Source organism: Amblyraja radiata, chromosome 3 (genome assembly GCF_010909765.2).
Source record: "Amblyraja radiata isolate CabotCenter1 chromosome 3, sAmbRad1.1.pri, whole genome shotgun sequence".
Lineage (NCBI taxonomy): Eukaryota > Metazoa > Chordata > Chondrichthyes > Rajiformes > Rajidae > Amblyraja > Amblyraja radiata.
In genome coordinates, this window is record NC_045958.1 from 110063217 (window position 1) to 110089928 (window position 26712).

A 26712-nucleotide genomic window follows, 5' to 3' on the forward strand; every position below is an offset into this window, starting at 1 on the left:
GGGTATTTTTCTTTACTAGGATACTTGCTCCTTCCTCTCCAGAAGTGTAGATTGGGCATCTTGGTCAGCATGGGCAAGTTGGGCAGAAGGGCCTGTTTCCATGCTATGTGAGTCAAGAGTGTTTTATTGTCATGTGTCCCAGATAGAACAATGAATTTCCTACTTGCTGCAGCACAACAGAATATGCAAACATAGTATAATATGACAAACGAGAGAGAGAAAAGAAAAGTTTAAGAAAGAACTGCAGATGCTGGAAAAATCGAAGGTGGACAAAAATGCTGGAGAAACTCAGCGGGTGAGGCAGCATCTATGGAGCGAAGGAATAGGCGACGTTTCGGGTCTGGACTTCTTCAGACTGATGTGGGGGCGGGCGGGGGGTGGGGGGGCAAGAAGAAGAAAGGAAGAGGCGGGGACAGTAGGCTGTGGGAGAGCTGGGAAGGGTAGGGGAAAAAAAGCTCTTGTTTCTTTTATACAGGTAGGCTGAGAACTACTATATTTGATGGAAGTGGCTGCGCTGCCCAAGCAGCTGCAGTCTGTCTGTCTGTCTTTTTCTTTTTTTTTGTTTTCTTTCATCTTGTTGGACGTATGTTTTAGTTTATTTTTAGTTGTGTATGTGTGTGGGGGGCGCGGGAAACTTGTTTTAGTCTATTCCTTTGGGTGATGCGACCTTTTCTTTGTCGTATCTCCGTCTCCGTCTCCGTCTGCGCTGAGGCCTAATCGCGGGGCTGGCGGTCTCCAACTGGGGCCGACCTCGAGGCTCCGGGGGCAGAGCCAGGACTCACCATCGCGAAGCTGGACAACTTCGGGGCTGTGGTGGCGCTGCGGCGGCGGCGGCGGCCCAACTTCGGAGCCTCGGAGGCTTCGGCCGCGGGCCGAGTGGACGACATCATCGGGAGCTCGCAGGTCCCAGGTTGGTGACCAATTCTCCGGAGCTCCCGCAATGAGCTTCGTCCGCTGGACTGGAGGGTGGCAGCTTCGTCCGCCCCGGGCCGCGGAGTTTGAACTGGCCCATTCGCGGAGCTCGGATTCGGCCGCGGGGCTTACCATCACCCGGCGGGGGGGCCGAACATCGAAAGCCTGGATCGCCTCAACACAGAGGGAGAACAAGGAAGGAAGAGACAAGGACTTTAAGACTTTTGCTTTCCATCACAGTGAGGAGGTGTCTGGTAGACTCACTGTGGTGGATGTTAAACTGTGTTCATTGTGTGTTCTGTTATTTTATTCTCTGTAATTGACTGCAAGGTACGTAATTTCGATCAAACTAAAAGTTTGAATGACAATAAAGGATACTTTATACTTTATACTTTATGAATTTCTGTTGCGCCGCTGGCCACGTGTCACCACGGACAACAACGACTCTGCTGGAATCTGTAAAATAGAGATTGAAATGCTCCTTTTGTTTTAAACTCCCTACTTAGGTTCTTGCTCAGAGACGCAACACAACTCGTTGTGGAAAACAATTGCCAGTTTTCAGTGTATATTGTTGAGCTAACAAATACTTCACTGCAGCCACTAGTGTGTGCTGTACCACTGTGCAAAGTCAACTACTGAAAGTTTTGCTCATCTCCTCTGTCAGAAGTTGGTGGGATGGATTCTGCAATGATGCTACAAACTTCCATGGCTTTGAATGCAAAATGTTGGTGCGGTGAACATGGCCGTTACACAAAATGCAGATATGGTTTGGTTCTGACCAGGGAGAGAGAGAGAGCTGTGAAATTAGAATGCTAAAGAGGGAAATCAAGTGAAGAAATATGCACTTCGGGCATGAATGCATGGGACGGCTCAGAGTGAGGAAGGCTGCGATTTTGTGGTGCTTTGAATGGTTGAGCTTATTACTGCCACATGTGCCAAGGTACAGTGAAAAGCATTTTCATGTTAGGCCTCCTTCGGTCATGGCTGACCATGGGTGTCTCCAGGGTGCTATTCCCTACATGGAGGACGCCTGTGTGTGACTTTGTTTAACGTGGGGAGACTGGTGCACAGACAGCCCACCCCACAGTCCTTGTCAGATCTGGGTCAGGATCCAGTGGCATGGAGTCCAAGACGACCGGAGACCATTTTCTGCTGCAGCCCCCATCCGCCTTCCCAGCCGTTGTGACGCTCCACTAAGGTCAGCCATCGTCCTCCGCCTGTTCCACCGTTGAGGTTTTGGTTGGATTGCTCTTTGTCAGAGACCTCCCCCTCGACCGTACCGCCATGGGTAGCCCTACCAGGAGCATAGCTCCAGACGGCATCGCTCTCAGCATCTCAGGACCACACAAGCTTCTCCCCCACGACAAAGTGACAATCCACGGAGAAGATGTACCACACATGTTTAAACTATAATGTTTTATTCTTAATGTTTTAATGTTTTATGTTTTATTCTTAATTGTTTACTGTATGCCGTGTTGTTACTTGCGTGCGGAGCGCCAAGGCAAATTCCTTGTATGTGTACATACTTGGCCAATAAACCTATTCATTCATTCATTCATTCATTTTGTTGCATGCTAAAGGGAATAATGTTTCGTGCAAGACAAAGTCCAGTAAAGTCGTGCCGTCCTTCTCTTTCAATAATGTGTTCCCCCCCCCCCCCCCCGTCTAAAGAAGGGCTACCGCCCAAATAGTTGCTTGTCCATTCCCTCTTCCGATGCTGCCTGATCTGCTGAGTTCCTCTGGAATTTTGCATTCCCCCCCCCCCCAAATAAAGTTGCCAGTATAGGCTTGTACGAAGATCTATCTAGGAACTTGCAAAATGAACAGAAATGGTTCAGGTGTTTGTGTCTTTCCTTGAAATGTTCCTTCAGGTCATTGGATGTGGTGAGGATGTTTCCACTGGTGGGAGAGTCTAGGACCAGAGGTGACAGCCTCAGAATTAAAGGAAGGAAATGAGGAAGGAATCTCTTTAGTCAGAGGATCACAATTCTGTGGAATTCATTGCCACAGAAGGCTGTGGAGGCTAATGGATATTTTTAAGGCAGAGATAGATATATTATTGCTTAGTACGGGTGTCAGGGGTTATGGGGAGAAGGCAGGAGAATGGGGTAAGGAGACAGAGATAGATCAGCCATGATTGAATGGCGGAGTAGACTTAATGGACCGAATGGCCTAAGTCTGCTCCTAACGCATATAAGCACGAGGTAAGGTGTTACTTGCAAACTGTAAAACTTATACAGTATAACCAGCGTATAAAAACACTAGAATGTGGGCTCCATTCATTAACTATCTGAAGGGATAGATTGGCACAGCACGAGGACCCAGCTGAAACTTGAACTCAGGAATAGATGAAAAGCTATACTTTATAACCTACGAACCTATCTCCATTGATGTTACAGGTAACCCATTCCACCTCCCTTGTTTTTCTGTTGTTTTTTTTTGCTTTCTTTTTTATTTGTAACTTTCCACCCTCTCTTTTTCCCTCTTTCTATAAAAAATAAAAACACTAGAAGCAGAGGTAATTGATGATGGAAAATTTTAATAATGTATGACTGATGTATATGAAAAGTTTTTTTACTATAATATGTAACTACATTTTATAATATGTCTACTTCTAATAAATAATTTTTTTTTTTTTTTTAATAAATAAATAAAAAAATAAAAAAAACAAAAACAAAAACACTAGAATGAATGAATGAATAAGTTTATTGGCCAAGTATTCACATACAAGGAATTTGCCTCGGTGCTCCGCCCGCAAGTGACAACATGACATACAGTGACAGTTCGGAATGACACATAAAACATTAATAATAAAACATTATCGATTAAACATGTGAATTAAATAAAATACCAGAGCAAAAGGAGGCTCCAGATTTTTGGTTATTGAGTAGAGCTACCACTGGTGGATAAAAGCTGTTTTTATCTGGCTGTGGCGGCTTTGACAGTCCGGAGTCGCCTTCCAGAGGGAAGTGATTCAAAGAGTTTAAGAAGGAACTGCAGATGCTGGAAAATCGAAGGTACACAAAAAAAAGCTGGAGAAACTCAGCGGGTGCAGCAGCGCCTATGGAGCGAAGGAAATAGGCAACTTCGCTCCATAGATGCTTCTGCGCCCGCTGAGTTTCTCCAGCTTTTTTTTGTGTATCAGCGATTCAAAGAGTTTGTGGCCAGGGTGAGAGGAGTCAGAGATGATCTTACCCGCTCGCTCCCTGGCCCTTGCAGTATATAGTGCACAAATAATAAAAGTATTTTATTATTTGAAGTCATTAAACTGTAATTTTTAAGCTTATGGGGGTGCTGAATGCTGACAGTAACTAAGTTGATAACAGCAATCGCTTTCAATGCCACTTTATGTTTTCTTTTGCAGAAAGAATTGAGCCTTCCACGCAGAGGAAGTCTGTAAGTAGAACGGATTTAAATCATGCCACTTTCCCCACAGATGGATGCTTGATGTGTTTTTAAACCTTTTTAAAATTGGAGGTATTGTTGCAGCTTTCTGGAGCACTGTAATAAATGTTTAATCTTGTACAGGCTTTGACCTTCTGTGACATCTTCATGCAAATAAGCCATTATATTGTTGATGCGGTGAGATCATTGCCGTTCACAGCTGGTGAACATGTGTTGGATATTTCAATGGCTCCATAGTTGATGAATATTGTGTTTATACTGCTCGAAGAAGGAGATAATTGCTCGAAGAATTGTGGTTACTCTTCATTTGCTCTCTGCTTGCTGTTTACAGTTAACTATTTATAGTCCGTTTTGTGTTGGGAAGCTATGTATGAACTTGTATATCTTTATTGTTATTTTCCTGAGTACTCGCATACCCAGAGGAAACAAAAAAACGTTACTCAAACCAGTGTCCATTCAGTGTGCAGTAAAAAATAAATAGAAATAAAAATACATATATCATGAACAAGTTTAACACTACTCTCAACTAAACATCAACAGGCGTTCCGATCGGCAGCGGCACGACAGTGGCTCTGTCCAGGTTGGTGGTTGGTGCGCGATACTTTGGCAGGGGGCAAAGTCCGTTTAACAGTCTTATAGCCTGGGGGAAGAAGCTGAGGAGCATCCTGCTGGTTTTGCAGCTAATGCTCCTGTACCTCTTCCCAGATGGCAGGATGGAGAATATGTGATGCGATGGGTGGTAGGGGTCTTTGATGATGGAGATGGCTCTGTTGATACATCTCTTCCTGTATATGTCCAGCAAGAAAGGGAGTGGAGCACCAATAATCCTGCTGGCGGTCTTCACAATCCTGTCAAGTTGGTGTCGTTCGTACGCCTTGCATCTCCCGAACCAGGAAGTGACGCCGTTGGTTAATGTGCTCTCGATTGTCCCCCTATAAAAAGTTCGTAGATGTGTAGTGGGGAGACCTGCTTTCCGTAGTCTTCGGAGAGGGTGTAGTCGCTGCTGGGCTCTCTTGACCAGTGCTGTGGTGTTGGTTGTGGACATCAGGTCATCTGACAGGTGGAGTCCTAGGAACTTCACGCTGCTGACCCTTTCCACATCAGCTCCATCGATGTGCAGAGGTGTATGGTGTTGTTTTCCCGCCCTCCTGAAGTCAACCACCATCTCCTTAGTTTTTCCCACGTTGAGAATGAGGTTGTGGGATTTGCACCATCCTGTGAGCAGCTCCACCTCCATCCTGTACGCCGACTCATCATTGTCACTGATGAGACCCACCACTGTTGTGTCATCAGCGAACTTGTTGATGAAGTTGTTATTGAGTCGTATTCCAATCCTGGGACATTTTCCACGGCGTGGTTTGTCCAAATGATCAGTTGGTTTCATTGCCTCGTGAATTGCTGCTCCAGCAAAATGTTCAGAAAAGCTCTCGTACATTTCCCGATTGACAAAATGAAGGAATAAGGAAATAAGCATCGTCCGAGGGGGTCTCCAATGAGGTAGACGGTAGTTCAGGAACGCTCTCCAGCATTTTATCGGGATGCATCGCAGCTTGGTTTGGGAACAGCTCCATCCATGACCGTACGAAATTGCCGTGAATTGTGGACGCAGCCCAGACCATCACACAAACCAACCTCCCTTCTATTGAAGGTAGACAAAATATGCTGGAGAAACTCAGGGGGGTGAGGCAGCATCGATGGAGAGAAGGAATTAGCGACGTCTCTGGTCGAGACCCTTCAAAACGCCGCCAATTCCTTCTCTCCATAGATGCAGTCTCGCCTGCTGAGTTTCTCCAGCATTTTTTGGTCTACCTTCGATTTTTCCAGCATTTGCAGTTCTTTCTTAAACACTCCCTTCTATTGATTCCATTTACACCTCACGCTGCCTCGGCAAGGCCAGCCTTTACTTCCTGAGAAGATTATGGAGAGTCGGTTTGCCAAGGAAGACTCTGTCTAACTTCCACAGGTGCACATTAGAGAGCATGCTGACTGGTTGCATCGTGGCTTGGTTCGGCAACTTGAGTGCCCTGGAGCGGAAAAGACTACATAAAGTAGTAAACACTGCCCAGTCCATCATCGGCTCTGACCTCCCTTCCATCGAGGGGATCTATCGCAGTCGCTGCCTCAAAAAGGCTGGCAGTATCATCAAGGACCCACACCATCCTGGCCACACACTTATCTCCCCGCTACCTTCAGGTAGAAGGTACAGGAGCCTGAAGACTGCAACGACCAGGTTCAGGAATAGCTACTTCCCCACAGCCATCAGGCTATTAAACTCGGCTCGGACAAATCTCTGAACATTAATAGCCCATAATCTGTTTATTTGCACTTTATCAGTTTATTTATTCATGTGTGTATATATTTATAATGGTATATGGACACACTGATCTGTTCTGTATTTGTGCCTACTATGTTCTGTTGTGCTGAAACAAAGCAAGAATTTCATTGTCGTATCAGGGACACATGACAATAAACTCTCTTGAACTTGAACTCTTGAGCACAATCAAGGACGAGTCGCACCCCAGTCACTCCCTCTTCTCCCCTCTCCCATCAGGCAAAAGGTACAGAAGTGTGAAAACACACACCTCCAGATTCAGGGACAGTTTCTTCCCAGCCGTTATCAGGCAACTGAATCATCCTGAATCACAACCAGAGAGCAATGCTGAACTACTACCTACCTCTTTGACGTCCCTCGGACCAGACTTTGCTGGCTTTACCTTGCACTCAACGTTATTCCCTTATCGCGTATCTGTACATTGTAAATGGATCGATTGTAATCATGTATTGTCTTTCCGCTGACTGGAAAGCACACAACGGTACGTGCGATAATAAACCAAACTGGACTAAACTGTACGGAACAGTTTTGTTGGTAGGATGTTTAAGAAGGAACTGCAGATGCTGGAAAATCGAAGGTACACAAAAATGCTGGAGAAACTCAGCGGGTGCGGCAGCATCTATGGAGCGAAGGAAATAGGCAACGTTTCGTTCCGAAACGTTGCCTATTTCCCTCGCTCCATAGATGTTGCTGCACCTGCTGAGTTTCTCCAGATTTTTGTGTACCTTTGTTGGTAGGATGGTTCAGTTGCCTAATCCCAGCTGGGAAGAAACTGTCCTTGAATCTGGGAGTGTGCGTTTTCACACTTCTATACCTTTTGCTCCATTGGGAGAGGTGAGTGGCCGGGGTGCGACCTGTCCTTGATTATGCTGCTGGCCTTGCCGAGTGCAGCGTGAGGTATAAAGGGAGTCAATGGAAGGGAGGTTGGTTCAGACAATAGACAATAGGTGCAGGAGTAGGCCATTCGGCCCTTCGAGCCAGCACCGCCATTCAATGTGATCATGGCTGATCATCCCCAATCAGTACCCCGTTTTGTGTGATGGTCTGGGCTGCTGCCATCATTCTCTGCTATTTCTTGCGGTCTTGGATGGAGCTGTTCCCAAACCGTGCTGCGATGCGTCCCGATACAGTTGCATAGCTCGAGTGCAGCAGAAGGTTTTCTGCAAGCTGGTGTTTTCTAAATTAAACCAGGTCAGCCAGTGAAAATGTCAGCAGTATGTATTGATTTTAAGGCACAACTGATTGATTTCAGAGCAACCTTTTTCATAGAGCTCATGGAATTTTATGGACTCCATGGCAATAATAGTGACCCAGCAAAACTAGGTTGGCTCCAGTGTAATTGATCCAAGAGGTGACATGGTTTTTTCCACCAGATAAGACACAGAGGAAAGTGGAGAGCTTGCTAAGAAGTGACAGAGGAAGAGATATGAGATCCTCACAGTCTGGGTCTAGCTTCCTTCAGTTCGCACTACCCCAGGGGCAGCGCGGTGGCGCAGCGGTAGAGTTGCTGCCTTACAGCGGCAGAGACCCGGGTTCCATCCTGACTACGGGTGCCGTCTGTTAGGTGGGTTTTCTCTGCATGCCTCGGTTTCCTCCCACACTCCAAAGACGTGCAGGTTTCCAGGTTTGTTGGCTTCAATAAGGATTGTTACGTTGAATTTATACGTTCTCCCTGTGACCGCGTGGGTTTTCTCCGGGTGCTCCGGTTTCCTCCCACATTCCAAAGGTATGCAGGTTTGTGGGTTAATTGGCTTTGGTAACATTGTAAATCAGCCCCGAGTGTGTAGGCTAATGCTAATGTGTGGGGATCGCTGGTCAACGCGGACTCGGTGGGCCGAAGGGCCTGTTTCCGCGCTGTATCTCTGAACTAAACTAAAAAAGCGCAGAGGAAAACGGAGAGTTTGCTAAGAAGTGAAAAAGAAAGAGATATGAAATCTTCTTCACAGTCGGGATCCGGCTTCTTTCAGCTCACACAACGTCTTGTCGGGCAGTGCTCTTGGTTCAGTTCAGTTTAGTTTAGTTTATTGCCACGTGCACCGAGGTACAGTGAAAAGCTTTTGTTGCGTGCGAACCAGTCAGCGGAAAGATAATACATGATTACAATCGAGCTGTTTACAGTGTACAGATACATGATAAGGGAATAACGTTTAGTGCAAAATAAAGCCAGCAAAGTCCGATCAAGGATAGTCTGAGAGTCAACAATGAGGTAGATAATAGTTTAGGACTGCTCTCTGGATGTGGTAGGATGATTCAATTGCCTGATAGCAGCTGGGAAGAAACTGTCCCTCAATCTGGATGTGTGGTAGATCTGCTATCATTGATTTGTCGAATGAGCAGCTCATCGTATTGTTTTACGCTTGCGACACGGTTTGATTCGCTGCTTTACTCTGCACTTTGATGATGTTACCTCTCCTTTTAGTTTATTTAGTTTAGAGATACAGCGTGGAAACAGGCCCTTCGGCCCACAGAGTCCACGCCAACAGCGATCCCCTTCTTCTCACTATGGGCTCCGGGCTTTTGATTTGTTTTATAATATATATTTTTTAATTATTAATTTAAAAAAAAATCATATCATCTATCGAGTACGTTGTTTACAGACATGTCATGCTGCTGTAAGTAAGAACTTCATTGTTCCATTTTACTTCATATGAAAATAAAACACTTGACCAACAGGCCTGTAAACATCCCACAAGCAAAAAATATGTGACCATTTTATAAATTCAATAAATTAATAACTATACTGCAAGTTGGATACACATCCCGTGATTTGTGGAAAAGGAAAAAAAATGCAGCTGGTATTTCCTTTAACAGTCCAATTTAAATATAAAACCTTGCTTCTCTGTGTCTGTTTCATTGCTATTTGTGTGATCTTATAATGTTCAAAATGGCTGGCTGCATGCAGTGACTGCAGTGCAAGGTGATCGATTGGTTTATTTGAGCATTTCTGTGAGGTGCATTGGATATAATACAATCCTCCTTCATGGCATCAGGTTTGGCCTTTATTTCATTTGTGCCTTATAACATCCGTGACACAAGTAACTTTGCTGCTTCCCTCGACTTAATAACTGACATTCAGTGATTCGGCAAGTTCTGACAGCATTTCTCAAATGACTATCATTTCCTGAACCATTCTACATTGCTACAGAAACATTTAACTGTTGCATTAGCTTGCAATGTATTATAGAGAGTGTAGGGGCGGCTTGGTAGCGCATCGGTAGAGTTGCTGCCAACTGCCCCTGTCCCACTTAGGAACCCTGAACGGAAACCTCTGGAGACTTTGCGCCCCACCCAAGGTTTCCGTGCGGTTCCCGGAGGTTGCAGGTGGTTGCCGGAGGTTGCAGGTAGTGGAAGCAGGTAGGGAGACTGACAAAAACCTCCGGGAACCTCCGGGAACCGCACGGAAACCTTGGGTGGGGCGCAAAGTCTCCAGAGGTTTCCGTTCAGGTTTCCTAAGTGGGACAGGGGCATTTTTACAGTGCTTGGAGCGCCGTGGATTCGGGTTCGATCCTGACCACAGGTGCGTTCTTTGCGGAGTTTGTACGTTCTCCCCGTGACCACGTGGGTTTTCTCTGAGATCTTCGGTTTCCTCCCACACACCAAAGACGTACAGGTTTGTAGGTTTATTGGCTTGGTATAAGTGCAAAGTGTCCCTAGTGTGTGTAGGATAGTGTTAACATGCGGAGATTGCTGGTCAGAGCAGACTCCGTGGGCCGAAGGGCCTGTTAATTTAACAGACGCGCTGTGTCTCTAAACTAAACTAAACGAACTGCAAATGCTGGTTCAAACCAAAGATAGACGCAATAAACTGGAGTAACTCAGTGGGTCAGGCAGCATCTCTGGAGGAAAGGAATAGGTAACGTTTCAGGTCGAGACCCTTCCTCAGACTGAGAGTCAGGGGAGAGGGAGTCTAGAGACGTGGAAGGGTACGGTGAGAAAACGACAGATCAAAGCAGACGATGATCAAGGAGATGTAGAGTGGTTCATTGTTGGCTGAGGGGAAGGTGACAACAAGGTATACGATCAGTAAAATTAATTAGAAGGGCAGTGAAACTAGTCAGAGAACTGGGGTGGGGGAGGGATGGAGAGAGAGGGAAACCAAGGGTTACTTGAAGTTAGAGAAGTTAAATTCATACCTGGTTGTAAGCGGAAATATGAGGTGCTGTTCCTCCAATTTGTGCTGGGCCTCACTCTGACAGTGGAGGAGGCCCAGGGCAGAAAGGTCAGTATGGGGCCTGGATAGGGTAGCCAAGTGTTCCGTGTTAGCTGGGAATTCCCGTTTATTGGGCTAAATTGGATTGTCCTATACGGGACTGCCCTTGTCCCGTATTTGACTGCTACTACTCGGGTCGAGGGGACTGTCGGGTCGGAGAGGCACATACGGCCCTGCCTCACCCATCCCGACGTAGTGCAGCCCATGGAGTGCAGCAGCAGCAGCGCCTCGCCCGTGGCCGCGTCGGTCGGCAGCCCGGCCAGCTGTCCGACCTTCCGACCTTCGCTTACCGCCGACATCACCACCACCCCTACTTCTCACGGCCGATCATCGGTTCGTGAGTTGGATGAGGTGTCGGACTTTGCACGCGGCCCGGGCCAGAACTCCTCAGTTGGCCCGCCGGCTGGGCTTTGTGTGCAGTCCAGCACCCGGGCCAACTCATCATTCACCCAGCCACGGTCGAGTCGGTTAACGAATTACCGTCGGGAATTTGTCCCTTAATTTGACCTTTTGTCCCTTATTTGGGAGTGAGAAAGTTGGCAACCCCAGGCCTGGTTGACAATCAGTACCAAGAAAACTAACCTGAAAGTCCTCTATTGCTGTGATAGTTGCCTCCCATGTAAATAAGATTGTACCAGGACCAAAATCCTCTACTCAACTGTGCTGGGTTTGTGACATTTTTGTACGACTCTAGATACTGGAGAAAAGGAACAGGTGACGTTTCGGGTCCATCAGACTCGGAAGGGTCTCGACCCGATATGTCACCTATTCCTTCTCTCCAGAGATGCTGCCTGTCCCGCTGAGTTACTCCAGCATTTTAAGAATAAGGGGTAAGCCATTTAGAACGGAGACGAGGAAACACTTTTTTTCACAGAGCGTTGTGAGTGTGTGGAATTTTCTGCCTCAGAGGGTGGTGGAGGCAGGTTCTCTGGATGCTTTCAAGAGAGAGCTAGATAGGGCTCTTAAAAATAGCGGAGTCAGGGGATACGTGGAGAAGGCAGGAACGGGGTACTGATTGGGGATGATCAGCCATGATCACATTGAATGGCGGTGCTGGCTCGAAGGGCCGAATGGCCTTCTCCTGCACCTATTGTCTATTCTAATGTCTATTGTTATTCTTCAGTTTAAACCAGCATCTGCAGTTCCTTCCGACACATTCTGTACTGCAGGTTGCGTGGAATTTTCAAAAACCTTGCATACCTTCTGAATTCCTGTGCTTTTGTAATCATTAGGTGACCGTTCACTTGTGATGGAACCAGCCTACAGTGTATTAAGCTATGGCAATGGTTGTAAAGGTAGACTTCAGATAAATTATTTCAGCTGAATTGATCGTTGCAACTGTGCGGTGGGGCTTATCGAATATGTGATGAAAGTAGATGCTCTTTATCGCTGGGTAACACAAGGTGATGACAGAGATGTCTGCCCATAGGATTAGCAATTGGCACATTAGTTAAATTGCTCAGGTCTGGCCGTCGCATTCTAGCGATTTTTGCTCAAGAGTGAAAACAGTCTCAAGAGTTGGATAAATTTAACGCTTCCATGATTTTAAGCCATTTTAAAACGATATTATTTTAGTTCCATGGGTGTAATATGTGCTGCAAAATGCCTGTTTGTCTATTTCTCACGACCTGCGGCTCAGTTCAGTTTAGTTTATTCTCACGTGCAGCGAGGTACGGTGAAAAGCTTTTGTTGCGTGCCAACCAGTTAGCAGAAAGACAATACGTTACGCGGAGAGGATGTTTGCACTAGTGGGAGAGTCTAGGACTAGAGGTCGTAGCCTCAGAATTAAAGGTTGTACCTTTAGGAAGGAGATGAGAAGGGATTTCTTTAGTCAGAGGGTAGTGAATCTGTGGAATTCTTTTGCCACAGACGGCTTGGTATAAGTGTGAGTAGATGTTAAAGCAGAAATAGATAGAATCTTGATTAGTACGGGTGTCAGGGGTTATGGGGAGAAGGCAGGAGAATGGGGTTGAGATGGAGAGATAGATCAACTATGATTGAATGGCGGAGTAGCTTGATGGTCCGAATGGTCTAATTCTGCTCTTATTACATACGACCTTATGACATTATTACAATCGAGCCATTCATAGTGTACAGATACATGATCAGGGAATCATGTTTTGTACAAGATAAAACCAGTAAAGTCTGATCAAAATAGTTCAAGGGTCACCCATGAGATAGATAGTATTTCACTGATAGACCAGAGACAGATAGTTCCTCTTCGTTACCCTCTTTGTCATGTTATGGGGTTGTGGGACGGAGGCAGGAGAATGGGGTTGAGAGGGAGAGATGGAGTAGCCATGATTGAATGGCGGAGTAGACTTGATGGGCCGAATGGCCTAATTCTGCTCCTAGAACTTATGAACTATCGGCGCAGTTTCATTCCCTGGCAGAGCCAAACTAAGGATCTGCCCTCTGGTTTCTGATTTTTGTTTTGGAATACAAGCTGACTTCTGTTTATCATTTTAATGTCGTTTAGTTTAGTTTAGTTTAGTTCAGAGACACAACGCAGAAACAGGCCCTTCGGCCCATCAAGTCCGCACCGCCAGCGATCCCCGCACACTTTCACTATGCTACACACAATCGGGACAATTTACATTTATACCAAGCCAATTAACCCACCAACCTGTACGTCTTTGGGGTGTGGGAGGCAAGCGAAGATCTCGGAGAAAACCCACGCAGGTCACGGGGAGAAGGTACAAGCGCCCGTGCAGAGAAGCACGGACAATATTATAAGAATATTTTAAAGTGTTGGAAGAAGTCTGTTGAAAACGTGTGTGAACATTTCAGGATGCAGTGCCGACGTTCCCGCAAGACGCACTTGTGTGTTTTCATTACATGTCGTTACACTACTGAGCTTAAAATATGTAGGCTAACAGCTGACAGCACCTTGCACTGGCTTTCCTTGCCCTCAGGAACTAAGCTGTCAAAGCCAGACCTGACAAACACTGCAGGGAATTTGATCCTTTTATTTTAAAGAAGCACTTTGTCACTGTTATTTTGAGCTTCTGATGTTGGAAAATGTCATTCGACTTCCTTGTGTGAAGTATATTTGGTGTGTCCACGGTGGTGCAGCGGTAGAGTTGCTGCCTCACAGCGCCAGAGACCCGGGTTCGATCCTGACTGCGGGTGCTGTCTGTACGGAGTTTGTACGTTCCCCCCGAAGGTTTTCTCCGGGTGCTCCGGTTTCCTCCCACGCTCCAAAGACGTGCAGGTTTGTAAACTAATTGACTTTGGTAAAATTGTCCCTCGTGTGTGCAGGATATGTTAATGTGCGGGGATCGTTGGTCGGCGCGGACTTAGTGGGCCATGCGGCCCATATTTCTGCGCTGTATCTCTAAACTAAACAAAATCACAATGAGTTCAGCGATTACTATTCAAAATATTTTCTCAGGCTGCATTTGAAGATTAGATATTTGTCCTATTAATCAATTTCCCACACGTAATTAATCATTTGCTCAGTAGAATTTTCTAAAGAAATTATCCCACGTTTATTATTAGCTGGGTTTATTTCTAGAATAGGACACAGTGCCGGAATAATGGGGCTGTCCCACTGTACGAGGTAATTCTAGAGTTCTCACGAATTTCCCCTGATTCGAACTCGGAGAATTACGGTAATAGCCGCTCGTAGGTACTCGGGGCTCTCGTGGACATGGCGATAGGTGACGTTTCACAGAGTGCTGGAGTAATCAGCGGGTCAGGCAGCATCTCTGGAGAACATGGATAGGTGACGATTCACAGAGTGCTGGAGTAACTCAGCGGGTCAGGCAGCATCTCTGGAGAATGTGGATACTCCATTTTTCAGACTCCTTTTTTCAGACTCCTTTACCATTTTAATTTACTTCCCACTGAAACCAGCTCTACAACAAAGACCACCCACACAGTGGGTCACACACAGTAAACATACCCGAGAGAAAAGGCCAGGCAAGTGAGAAGCCAGTCAAATGTTTGTTCAGAGTTTAGTTTAGAGATCCAGCATGCAAACAGGCCCGTCGGCCGACTGAGTCCACGCCGACCATCGATCACCCGTTCACACACTAGTTCTACACACTCCCGACACACTTGTCGCGGCACGGTGGCGCAGCGATAGTGTTGCTGCCTTACAGCGCCAGAGACCCGGGTTTGATCCTGACTGCGGGTGCTGTCTGTACGGAGTTTGTTTATATAGATATAGTTACATCTCCATATGAAGACGTGCAGGTTTGTAGGTTGATTGGCTTGGTATAATTATAAATTTTCCCGAGCGCGTGTCGGAAAGTGTTAGTGTGTGGGGGTCGCTGGTCAGCGGGGACTCAGTGGGCTGAAGGGCCTTTTTCCACGCAGTATCCCTCATCTAACCTAAACTGAAAGCATCAGACCAATATGCTGGACGGTGCGATAGACTGTTCTTCTAGACTCAACTTAGTTTAGTTCAGAGATGCAGCGCAGAAACAGGCCCTTCACCCACCGAGTCTGTGCTGTACCAAACATCACCCCGACACTCCTTCCACAATTTCCAGTTTCACAGCCTGCAAACTAGGGGCAATTTACAGAAGCCAATTGACGTACAAACCTGCACGTCTTTGGAGTGTGAGTGGCAACCGGAGCACCCGGAGAAAACCCAGGCGGTCACGGGGAGAACGTGCAGACACCGTACAGACAGCACCCGCAGTTGAACCCGGGTCTCGTGTGCTGTGAGGCAGCGACTCTACCGCGGCGCCACTGTGCTGACCTCCTGCACTCCAAGAAATCCAACCCCCAACTCAGCCTCGGGGTATCGCACCATCCAGCAAACGTTCGCTATTCATTTTGAAGCTGGAAATCCTCTTGTTATATTTATAATCCCATGTTTTATTCTGTTTCAAAGCACATGAAGCTGTAAGAATTGATGGCTCAACCCTCCTTGAAAACACCTTTGGAAATTCATTGTGTCAACTGTAATGGAAATGTCTTATTAAAAATTGATACGTTATCCTGCACGCAGACATCCCGTGCATACAAATCAACAATGTGTCATTGACATAAGAACTTGGAGATTCCCTTTGGTTAAGACTTTCCTTTCACAAACAGCATGATATCCTGTATTACAGCCCCTCGTTCCCGATGTACTCTCTCCTTCCTTGTTTTGTTTGTATCGCTGGTATTCTTCTCGAAGCTCCAAAGTGGCGGTGCTGCATGTGTAGTGTAGTTCTCTCATCGCATGGATCGCAATCTAAGAGAAGTTCCCAGGTAGGTAGGTGTGGTCCAACCTCCAGTCTAAACCAGCACCTGCAGCTCATTCCTCCAAACCTCAAGTTCCCGAAGGTGGATTAGACAGAAGCAGAAGTGCGTGCGGCCTGCAAAGAGACAGGTATCTCTAATCATTTGAACTCTTCCTACCTCCTGTGTAAGGAGGAACTGTAGATGCAGCTATAAGGCGAAGATAAGACACAAAATGCTGAAGTAACTCAGCGGGTCAGGTAGCATCTCTGGAGAGAAGGAATGAGTGACATTTCGGGTTGAGTCTGAAGAATGAGTCGAGCCGAAATGTCAAATCATCTGGCATTTTGTGTCTTCCTACCTTTGGCTGTTTCACTCACCAAGTCTGGACTGGAGTAAATCAGTGGGACAGGCAACATCTCTGGACAGAAGGAATGGGTGACGCTTTGGGTTGAGACCCTTCTTTGGACTCAGGGGGGGGGGGGGGGGGGGGGGAGAGAGAAATTAGAGATATGGAAGAATAAGGTGTGAAAACAAGAACTGGAGCACAGGAGGAATCACAGAGGGGGGAGCAGCGAGAGAGGGTGTTTCAGAGCTCTTGTCGGAGACAGGAGGAGATCGTCTTCAAAGTGGGAACACCTTGAGGAGATTTCGCAATGGAGCAGATGAAATGTGTAGGAAGGAACCGCAGAGGTTGTTGTGGGTGCACCAGTCTCACCCACAGTGAAGGGCCTTGTGGTCATGTGATACCACAGGAAACAGCATGAAGGTAACAGAGTGTTCAGCAGCGGTGGAGTCGCTAACACAGAGCGCCGGAGACCCGGGTTCGATCCTGACTCTGGGTGCTGCCCGTACGGAGTTTGCACGTTCTCCCCGTGACCGCGCGGGTTTTCTCCGGGTGCTCCGGATTCCTCCCGCACTCCAAAGACGTGCAGGTTTGTAGGTTAATCGGATTCTGTGAATTGTAAATTGTCCCTAGTGTGTGTAGGATAGTGCTGGTGTACGGGGATCGCTGAACGGCATGAACTGGGTGGGCCAAGGCCTGTTTCCACGCTGTTTCTCTAACCTCTAGTCAAATGTCTAGTCAAATAAGCTAAGGCAGTGATTCTCAACCTGGGGCCATGGAAATTTTCAGGGGGGGGGGGGGGGCGATAGAAAAACTTTGGGATTTAGGGGGCCACAGGTTCAATGAAGGGGGCCACAGAGCTACCAACCTGTTGCCTCCTAAATTTCAGTTCTAATAAATTTAAATCTATGTAGTTGAAATATTTTTGATGTTTGTGGAATAGAATAAAAGAGAATATATGTGCAATTAGAAACATAGAAACATAGAAATTAGGTGCAGGAGTAGGCCATTCGGCCCTTCGAGCCTGCACCGCCATTCAATATGATCATGGCTGATCATCCAACTCAGTATCCCGTACCTGCCTTCTCTCCATACCCTCTGATCCCCTTAGCCACAAGGGCCACATCTAACTCCCTCTTAAATATAGCCAATGAACTGGCCTCGACTACCCTCTGTGGCAGGGAGTTCCAGAGATTCACCACTCTCTGTGTGAAAAAAGTTCTTCTCATCTCAGTTTTAAAGGATTTCCCCCTTATCCTTAAGCTGTGACCCCTTGTCCTGGACTTCCCCAACATCGGGAGCAATCTTCCTGCATCTAGCCTGTCCAACCCCTTAAGAATTTTGTAAGTTTCTATAAGATCCCCTCTCAATCTCCTAAATTCTAGAGAGTATAAACCAAGTCTATCCAGTCTTTCTTCATAAGACAGTCCTGCCATCCCAGGAATCAGTCTGGTGAACCTTCTCTGCACTCCCTCCATGGCAACAATGTCCTTCCTCAGATTTGGAGACCAAAACTGTACGCAACACTCCAGGCGTGGTCTCACCAAGACCCCGTACAACTGCAGCAGAACCTCCCTGCTCCTATACTCAAATCCTTTTGCTATGAAAGCTAACATACCATTCGCTTTCTTCACTGCCTGCTGCACCTGCATGCCCACTTTCAATGACTGGTGTACCATGACACCCAGGTCTCGCTGCATCTCCCCTTTTCCTAGTCGGCCACCATTTAGATAATATAACTAATCTCTTTCTTTTCACATAGACACTGATATTTTTATGGAAGGTATTATAATATTGAAGTACTTTTTTTCCGCTAATAATGTCAGGGAGGGCCACAGAAAAATTAAAAGATCCCAAGGGGGCCATGAGCTAAAAAAGGTTGGGAACAACTGAGCTAAGGTTACAGTCCCATTTTTCCCATACTTCCATTATGTGGAAATTGAGCTTAATTTCGGGAACTGTTACGCTGCAATATTGAGATATTATATTCCGCACTCTGCTATCTTCCTCTCCGTCGTACCTTTCGTACTTGTGTTTGTATTCATGTATATTATTCACTGCAGTGAGGAACTGCAGAAGCTGGTTCACACCGAAGATCGACACAAAATGCTGGAGTACCTCAGCAGGCTAGGCAGCATCTCTGGAGAGAAGGAATAGGTGGTGTTTTGGGTCGAGACCCTTCTTCAGACCGCGTTTAAGGGGAGAGGGAAACTAGAGGTATGACTACCAGCTCTGCTTTCTGTCCCCAGAGTCAGAACTAAACTTGGAGAAGCAGCATTTAGTTTTTATGCACCACATATATGGAACAAACTTCCAGAAAAATGCAGGTCCTCTCCAAATCTCAGTAAATCGGGGCTGGAGACTTTTCTGTTGACTGCCTTTAATTTAATTAAATCATTATTAATTTCATACACTGCACTGTAACTTTTATTCTTGTATTTTATACTTGTCTTATTCTATTTGAATTAGTTTTTATTTTCTATTCTTTTTAATTGCTCTTTAATGCTTTATGGAAAGCACTTTGAATTGCCTTATTGCTGAAATGTGCAGCTTAAATAAACCTGCTTGCTTGCTATGGAAAAAAAATGAAACGCCACCTATTCCTTTTCTCCAGAGATGCTGCCTGTCCCGCTGAGGTACTCCAGCATTTTGTGTCTATCAAATTTGTGTTATCTGGTTTGATTGGATAGAAATGCAGAGCAAAGCTTTTCACTATGCCTCGATACACATGACTGCGGTAAACCCAAGCCATTTTTATGGCTGATTAGTACGGATGTCAGGGGTTATGGGGAGAAGGCAGGAGAATGGGGTTGAGAGGGAAAGATTGGCCAGCCATGATAAAATGGCAGAATAGATGTGATGGGCCGAACGGCCTAATTCTGCTCCTATCATTTATGAACCATTTCTGACAATATAAAACTATATGCTTTGGCAAAAGAGGCTTAAGGGGCTGTTCCACTTGGGCGACCTAATTGGCGAGTTTAGGAGAGTTTGACAAAATGTCATGTTGAAGACCTCCTTCGACTATGTAGAAGACCTCCTTCAACCTCCTTCCACCTCCTTCGACTATGTTGAAGACTAGCTTCGACTAGCTACGACTAACTTCGGGAAAATTGGACACCAAATAGTGGAGAGTGAAGACGACCTCCTTCGATCTCCCTTCGACTATGATGAAGACTACCTTCAACTACCTTCGACTACCCTCGATTGCCTACGACTAACATGCCGACCTACTACGACCTACTTCGACAAAACCTACGAGTAAAATAAGTATCGATTTTTTCCATGGTGACCTTTTTTTACTCGCGGGCATTTTTCAACATGTTGAAAAATACGCCGCGACCTAGCTGAGGCATCGAGTACGCGGGGACTACTCTCGAGCATGAAGGAGAGTTACAAAGACCTCCTATGACCTCGTGTCGACCATGCTGCGAGTATGAGTCGAGGGCAAACTCACCAGAACTCGCGGATTAGGTCGCCCAAGTAGGCCAGGCCCTTTAAGAAGCAGACTGCAAGCAGAGTCCCTCAATGAGCTTAGGTGAATATATTGGGAGGTTTTGTGTGATTAGCCAACACTAGCGCTTGTTCCTATGCTGAGGTTGGCTTTGCTCATTTTACTCTTGTGTTAGTGCCATCCTGTTGCCTGCGACTATTTTTCTCGCCATTAACCATTAACCATTAACCATCTCGTCATCGCTATTTTTATTGTGCCAGAATTACCGGGATGTTGAGAGGACAAGGGACTGGGCTGTAGGGAGAGGTTGAACAAGCTGGGGCTTTATTCAGGAGAATGAGTTTGGGCAATAGACAATAGACAATAGGTGCAGGAGTAGGCCATTCGGCCCTTCGAGCCAGCACCACCATTCAATGTGATCATGGCTGATCATCCCCAATCAGTACCTCGTTCCTGCCTTCTCCCCATATCCCCTGACTCCGCTATTTTTAAGAGCCCTATCTAGCTCTCCCTTGAAAGCATCCAGAGAACTGGCCTCCACCGCCCTCTGAGGCAGAGAATTCCACAGACTCGCCACTCTCTGTGAGAAAAAGTTTTTCCTCATCTCCGTTCTAAATGGCTTACTCCTTATTCTTAAACTGTGGCCCCTGGTTCTGGACTCCCCCAACATCGGGAACATGTTTCCTGCATCTAGCGTGTCCAACTCTTAACAATCTTAGTTCGCTGACGACACCACTATTGTGGGGCGTATCACTGATGGGGATGAGTCAGAGTACAGAAGAGAGATCGAGCAACTGTCCATATGGTGCCAGCGCAATAACCTGGCCCTCAACACCAGCAAAACCAAGGAACTGATTGTGGACTTTGGAAGGAGTAGGAGGGGGACCCACAGCCCCATTTATATCAACGGGTCGTTGGTTGAAAGGGTCAAGAACTTCAAATTCCTGGGCGTGCACATCTCTGAAGATCTTTCCTGGTCCGAGAACACTAACGCAATTATCAAAAAAGCTCATCAGCGCCTCTACTTCCTGAGAAGATTACGGAGAGTCGGATTGTCAAGGAAGACTCTCTCTAACTTCTACAGGTGCACAGTCGAGAGCATGCTGACCGGTTGCATCGTGGCTTGGTTCGGCAATTTGAGCGCCCTGGAGAGGAAAAGACTACAAAAAGTAGTAAACACTTCCCAGTCCATCATCGGCTCTGACCTTCCTTCCATCGAGGGGATTTATCGCAGTCGCTGCCTCAAAAAGGCTGGCAGTATCATCAAAGACCCACACCATCCTGGCCACACACTCATCTCCATGCTACCTTCAGGTAGAAGGTACAGGAGCCTGAAGACTGCAACAACCAGGTTCAGGAATAGCTACTTCCCCTCAGCCATCAGGCTATTAAACCTGGCTCGGACAAAACTCTGATTATTAGCAACCACTTTCTGTTATTTGCACTACCAGTTTATTTATTCATGTGTGTATATATTTATATCATGGTATATGGACACATTTATCTGTTTTGCAGTAAATGCCTACTATTTTCTGTGTGCTTAAGCAAAGCAAGAATTTCATTGTCCTATACAGGGACACATGACAATAAACTCACTTGAACTTGAACTTGAACTTATATGTTTCAATGAGAACCTTGTTCAGCATGGATGACTTGGGCCGAAGGGTTTGCATCTATCACCCACTCGGGCCATTCGAAAGAGATTCCAAGATGGCGCCCAACCCAGGTGACTATTTGCGTGCCTGCCACAGAAGCAGATCTACAAGCACATATTACAATCGCTCCACACTCTTAAATCTCCACACCTACAGCAGCATTTCTTACTTTAACTGTGATATCCCCTTATCGCATATCTGTGCACTGAAAAAGGCTCGATTGTAATCATGTCTTGCCTTTCCGCTGACTGGACAGCACGCAGCAAAAGCTTTACACTGTACCTCGGTGCATGTGACAATAAACTAAATTGCAACTGCAACCTTGACTTTGAAGGTCCTAGCGAAGAATAAAGGGCCCGTCCGACTTGCCGATATTTTAGGCGACTGCCAGCGACTGTCATAGTCCTAGCAGGTCGCCGATAAACCGGCGTGCGAACCAATGGGCCTGTCCCACTTTGGCGATTTTTTTAGGCGACAATTGAATTCACCGAAGTCAGAATCGGCGACAACCTACGTCAGGAGAAGACAAGCTACGACAAGCCCACGGTCGCTGACTGTCGCCGAAAAGTCTTGAACATTTCAAAATCCAGCGGCGACCAGAAAAATGTTACGACTCTGAGGAGACGACTCACGACCATACAGGCGACACCCCGGCGATCTGGTCGTCTAAAAAATCGCCTAAGTGGGACAGGCCCTTAACTGAACCAGTGCAAACATTAAAAGATGAAAGGAGGACAGCTCGTGGAATTGGATCTGATGTACTAGGAATTAAGTCCGTTTTCAAGATTATAAAACGTGCATAAAATGACAAGCTATTACTAGGGAAAGGCTTGAGGTGAACAACCAAATTACATTCGACAAATTAGTTTCTCAGAGGGTTGGACAATGTGCCGAGCAGTGCAATAAGGTGAGAGTAGCAAGAAAACAAAGTAGCAAGAGGCAGAGAGGTCTTTTTTTGATAAAGGCATTGATCAAGACATCTTCCTGACCCGCCGAGTTACTCCAGCACTTGGTGCCTTTGCCTGAGGGAAGACGAGGCATTTATTTTTTGACACCAACACCATGGGAGGGGAAATGTTCTCATACTGACGGCACGGTGGCGCAGCGGTAGAGTTGCTGCCTCACAGCGCCAGAGGCCCGGGGTCCATCCCGACTACAGGTGCTGTCTGTACGGAGTTTGTACGTTCTCCCCGTGACCTGCGTGGGTTTCTCCGGGTGCTCCTGTTTCCTCCCACACTCCGAAGACATGCAGCTTTGTAGGTTAATTGGCTTCTGTAAAATTGTAAATTGTCCGCAGTGTGTGTAGGATAGTGCTAGTGTGCAGGTTGATCACTGGTCGGTGTGGACTCGGTGGGCAGAAGGACCTGTTTCCATGTTGTCCAAGTCCAACCTAAACTGCAGCCGTTAACATTCTTAAGAAGCACAAGGAAATGGGAGCAAAAGTTAATCGCCAGGTCTCTCCCACCATTCAATACGATTAAGGTTGATCAGCAGTGGCCTCCATGCTCCTCTGTAGCAGCTCCGCACCGCCTTCAACCCCTCCGTCTTTCCAGTATTTATCTGTCTCCAAACTTCAATTTATTTACTGCCAAGAGAATGGAGCGGCTGGGCTTGTAAACTCTGGAGTTTAGAAGGATGAGAGGGTATCTTATTGAAACATGTAAGATTATTAAGGGTTTGGACAGGCTAGAGGCAGGAAACATGTTCCCGATGTTGGGGGAGACCAGAGCCAGGGGCCACAGTTTTAGAATAAGGAGTAAGCCATTTAGAACAGAGACGAGGAAACATTTTTTCACACAGAGGGTTGTGAGTCTGTGGAATTCTCTGCCTCAGAGGGCGGTGGAGGCCGGTCTTTGGATACTTTCAAGAGAGAGCTAGATAGGGCTCTTAAAGATAGCGGAGGCAGGGGATATGGGGAGAAGGCAGGAACGGGGTACTGATTGGGGATGATCAGCCATGATCACATTGAATGGCGGTGCTGGCTCGAAGGGCCGAATTGCCTACTCCTGCACCTATTGTCTATTGTCTATTATCTAGTCTCAATTTCCCTCTGGGGCAGGGAATCCAGAGATTCACGACATTCGGGGAAGAAATTGTAAATGCCGGAGGTTGAGGAGAGGCCTGATGGATGTATGTACAAATATGAGGGACATTGATGGCATAAACAGTCAGAACCTTTTTCCACACGGTGGAAATGTCAAAGAGTTTAGTTTATTGTCACGTTACTGAGGTATGGGGAAAAACTTTTGTTGCGTGTTAGCAGACAACACATGATTACAATCGAGCGATTTACAGTGGTCAGAGACAAGGGGCAAAGCTTAAAGGAGATATGCAGGGCAAGGTTTTAATTTTACACTGAAGATGGAGGGTACCTGGAACAAGCTGCCAGAAATGGTGGTGGAGGCGGATATGATAGTGGTGTTTAAGAGGCTCTTGGACAGGGGCATGACTATGCAGGGAATTAAGGGGTATGAGGCGGGTGAGGTATGTTTATCATGGCTGCACGTTCAGCACAGGCATGGTGGGCCGAAGGGTCTTTTCATGTGTAGGAAAGAACTGCAGATGCAGGTTTAAATCGAAGATAGGCGCAAATAGGCCCATTCATGCACTGTGTGGTGTTATATTCCATGTCCGTTTAAATGACCAGCCCCTTATTTTATAGCCATATCTCCTTGTTCGTTACTCTCTCACCTCTGATCTATTCAGGATGGACCCTTGGGCCCTTGTATGTTTAAATAAGGTCACCCTTCATTCTTCTAAACTCCGAGGAATACAGATGCACTGCAGATTTACTCTGTGCTCACATTTATTGAGCAACTGGTATAGCCCACAATTGGCAAAGACCACAGTGGGGCCATTCATCTCCTCGTTCAACAAAGGTCACATAAAGTAGATTAATTAATCTTCTATTTTTTGCTCAAGTAGCTTTGATAGCCGTGCAAGCTGCAAAGCCTGATCCTTGATGGTTGCAATTCCAAGTTGCCAAATCCCAAAGAACATTCTATCACCAATGCTTCCATTTCATTTCATATTTTATTCTCTTTCTTAAATTTGATCACGCAAGAAGGTTTAAAAAATTGGGGTGAAAGGTACGGCATTAACTTATGTACGATTTGTCAGTATACATTTCAACAGACAAAATTGAATTCAGGAATTAGCCCCAGAGGTAGAATAAAAGATTACTGACCAATTGCTGCAAATTTGGTTATTTACTTTCATTGCATCAACCGAGTTTAAGATTTGTTTCATTTTGAAGAGATTTATTTTGGGCGTGCAGATGAATTGCTTCCACTGTAGTTCTGAGGTGAGGGCGTCAAGGTGGCGCGGCGGTACAGTTGCCGCCTTACAGCGCCAGAGGCCTGGGTATGATCCCGGGTCTCAACTCCACCGCTGCGCCACCGTGCCATCCTAAATGGCATCTTAATGAATGACCAGGATTGGAGTTTTGAACCCGTGTGAATATTTGTTCATTGTATTTTAAGTCGAACATCTTCACCTCTCGGTTATTCCAGGTGTTGCAGGCAGACCTGCCAAGTTTGGCACCAAGTGGTTTCAATTCTCCAGATGGCTCATTTGTAGTTCACCACGTTACTTTTAGACTTTAAAGGGCCTGTCCCACTTGGCCGTCATTTGTGAGTCATATGTAAAATAGGTCGATGCATCGTGATGCGCGATGTCGCGCGCAAATCACGCGTCGTCACGCATCATCGCAGCCGTCTGGTGCGCGTGACGTCATTAGAATACCCTGTGGTGCATGGCGACGCATGGTTACGGACGTTGACGCACGGTGACGTAACCATGCGTCACCACGCGATACACGTGAGACGATGGGAAACCAGCGTGCGACGCCAATGCGTCAGTGTGCGTACGCGATACGTCACGCAGGTGGAGCGTGAGGATTTCGTTACTCTACGAAATCCTGGAGTGCCGCGCGATACCGCGTGTCACCATATTTTACAAATGACGCGTAAATGAGGCGCAAATGACGGCCAAGTGGGACAGGCCCTTAACCCTTTTGAGATACAGCGTGGAAATGGGCTCCTGCGGCCCACTGGGGCTGCGCCGGCCAGCAATCACCCTGTACACCAGTACTATCCTACACACACTAGGGACAATTTATAATTTTACTGAGGCCAATTAACCTACAAGCCTGTGCGTCTTTGGAGTGTGGGAGGAAACCAGAGCACCCGGAGAAAACCCACGTGGTCCTAGGGAGCACCGATTGTCAGGATCAAACCCGGTCTGGCACTGTAAGGCAGCAACTCTATCGCTGCAACATCGTGCCGCCCATATTTACATTTTCTTTCCCCAAAACTCAGCAATTGGTTCACCAACTGAGTCAAATAGTCCCTCTCATAGACAACAAAGTAGTTTGCAAAATGCTCAGCTTCTGCTCAATGCAAATAATGGAGATAAGCTTCCCATATGACTGGAAGCTTCCAATTAAAATAGTTATCAGGCACAAAGCATTTACATTTTTTTCTGACCGGCAGTCCTCTTTGTCATCTCCTGACTCTCAGTCTGAAGAAGGGTCTCGACCCGGAACGTCACCTATTCCTTATACGGGTCCCAACGGGTCCCACTTTGTCTAGTAAATTCTATCAGGCAACTGAACCGTCCTCTCACCAACTAGATCGTGCTCCTGACCTCCCATCTACCTCATTGGAGACACTCAAACTATCTTTAATTGGGCTTCACTGGGCTTGGACCTTGTTCTACACTTTACACCCTTTATCTTATTTCTATATGTGTAGGAAGGAACTGCAGATGCTGGTTTACACTGAAGATAGACACAAAATGTTTGGTAGCGTAGCGGTAGAGTTGCTGCCTTCTAACGGATGCAGCGCCGGAGACCCGGGTGCGATCCTGACTACGGGTGCTGTCTGTACGGGGTTTGTACATTCTCCCGGTGAATGCGTTGGTTTTCTCCAAGATATAGAGTAATACAGTGTGGAAACAGGCCCTTCGGCCCAACTCACCCACGCCGGCCAACAATGTCCCAGCTACCCTAGTCCCACTTGCCTGCGCTTGGTCCATAACCCTCCAAACCTGTCCTATCCATGTACATGTCCAACTGTTTCTTAAACGATGGGTAGTCCCAGCCTCAACTACCTCCTCTTGCAGCTTGTTCCATACACCCACCACCCTCCGTGTGATCTTTGGTTTCCTCCCACATTCCAAAGACGTACAAGTTTGTAGGTTAATTGGTTTGGTGTAATG

General features: G+C 46.5%; 1 protein-coding gene across 1 annotated transcript in view; it reads left to right on the plus strand.

Moving 5' to 3' along the window:
* Positions 1–26712, plus strand: part of mast4 (microtubule associated serine/threonine kinase family member 4) — a 369378-nt gene that overhangs the window by 188015 nt on the left and 154651 nt on the right. Inside the window, exon 4 of the mRNA XM_033018827.1 lies at positions 4277–4308. Within this exon, the coding sequence (XP_032874718.1) occupies positions 4277–4308 (32 nt within the window). The remainder of the gene's footprint in view (positions 1–4276; positions 4309–26712) is intronic.